We start from the raw sequence: 1,985 nt of genomic DNA on the forward strand, positions 1-1,985 counted from the left end.
ATCAGATTATTGAAGTATTATTGAGGAGAGTCAGAAAGTACTACAGCTTGAAGATGACTCTTTGGATTCCAAAGGAAAAGAACTCTCTGATCAAGCTACTGCCAGTCCTGTTGTGGCTAGAACAGATCTGAGCAATATACCCGGACTGTTAGCCATAGATCAAGTACTGCAGGAAGAATCCCAAAAGGCAGAGAGTCAGAATACATTTGAAGAGACTGAATTAGAATTTAAAAAATGCTTTCCTTCTGATGAAACCTGTGAGAAACCAGTAGATGAAACCACAAAGTTAACTCAAACAAGTTCAACTGAGCAGCTTAATGTGCTTGAAACTGAAGCAGAAGTATTGAACAAGGAAGCAGTGGAAGTCAAAGGAAGTGATGTTCTAGGGCCTGTGTCCTCAGACTCCTTATCTACTAAAGATTTTGCTGCTGTGGAAGAAGTGGCCCCTGCCAAACCCCCGAGACACCTTACTCCAGAGCCTGATATAGTGGCTAGTACAAAGAAGCCTGTTCCAGCACGCCCACCTCCTCCAACTAATTTCCCACCTCCTAGACCCCCACCTCCATCTCGACCTGCTCCACCACCAAGAAAAAGGAAAAGCGAATTGGAATTTGAGACTTTGAAAACTCCTGATCTAGATGGCAAGTATTAATTGAGAAATCACTCTGTTGGTTGGGCACAGTGGCTCACACCTGTAATACCAGCACTTTGGGAGGCCGAGGCGGGCAGATCGCTTGAGCTCAGTTCAAGACCAGCCTGGGCAATATGGCGAAACCCCATCTGAACAACAACAAAAATAATACAAAAATTAGCTGGCCATGGTGGCATGCACCTGTAATCCCAGCTACTTGGGAGGCTGAGGCAGGAGAATTGCTTGGGCCTGGGAGGCAGAGACTGCAGTGAGCCAGGGTCATGCCATTGCACTCCAGCCTGGGTGATCAGAGTGAAATCTTGTCTCAAAAAAAGAGAGAGCGCAATAACCCTTTGTGGTGAAATTTTGGAGTTGAAACTGTTTACCTTTCTGCTTTTATTTCACTTTATAAAAAAACTCACTGGCAACCAAGTTATTAAAATTATTTCTTTAGTAATAGACAAAATGTAAAAATGTTTACATTGGTGAAAGTTACTTTACTATAATTGAACACTTCAGCAGACTTCAAACTTTCGAATCTGTTGCCATCTGAGAGAGAGTGGCATGTGAAAAAAACATGGGATTTGGAGACCTAAAGTCTGAATTCAAGTCCTGCATCTTTTTTTTTGTATGAGCTGTATAGTCTTGAGGAAATTAAATAACTTGTTTGAACCATGGTTTCCCTGTATAGGAAATGAGAGAGTAATCAAACCACTTTCCTCACAGGGTTGTTATAAGAATCAAACAAAAAGGGTTGTTATTGTTATTATTATCATTGCAGTTCCCAAAGAGAATATTACGTCTGATTCTCTCCTAACTACAAGCATGGCTTCACAGAGTACAGTCAAGGATTCTCAGCCTTCTCTTGATTTGGCAAGTGCTACCAGTGGAGATAAAATAGTTACTGCCCAGGTTGGTGAATTAGTGTTCTATTTCATATAGACTTTATCAGCTCCCTACAACTGGCTGGTTTGCTGATTATGGAGCCTTCTATATTCTGCAGGCCAAATATTTCTTTGTCCTCCAAACCTGACCCCCTTACTTCCCTTGATCAGCTCTGCTACACACTAACTGGGTGAGCCTACCAAGCTGTTTAGCATCTGGATCTCAGATGCCCCATCAATAAAATGGAGGAAAAATCCTTCCTTGAGGGTTTGAAATGAGCTAAAATATGCCAAGTATCTAGCAGGTAATAAGTATTCAAAAAACGACAGATGCTAGCAGGTAATAGGTATTTGAAAAATGACGATGCTACTATTTGTAATATTGTTGGTGCTAATAAACACCAACTATAGTCTATATTTGTCCTGTATTGGTCAGAATTGAAGACTTTTTTTTGTAATTTCCTTTTCCT

General features: G+C 41.0%; 1 protein-coding gene across 1 annotated transcript; it reads left to right on the forward strand.

The window, feature by feature from the left end:
* Positions 1-15: 15 nt before the first annotated feature.
* On the forward strand, positions 16-1,543 carry LOC108525632 (WD repeat-containing protein 44-like; the record flags this gene model as incomplete). The annotated part of the gene is made up of 2 exons (XM_017866547.1): positions 16-641; positions 1,413-1,543. Coding segments are annotated over 2 exons (757 nt in total), but the record flags the coding sequence as incomplete, so codon positions are not given.
* Between the last annotated feature and the right edge of the window lie 442 nt (positions 1,544-1,985).

This window comes from Rhinopithecus bieti, unplaced genomic scaffold (genome assembly GCF_001698545.2).
Source record: "Rhinopithecus bieti isolate Rb0 unplaced genomic scaffold, ASM169854v2 scaffold_79846, whole genome shotgun sequence".
Lineage (NCBI taxonomy): Eukaryota > Metazoa > Chordata > Mammalia > Primates > Cercopithecidae > Rhinopithecus > Rhinopithecus bieti.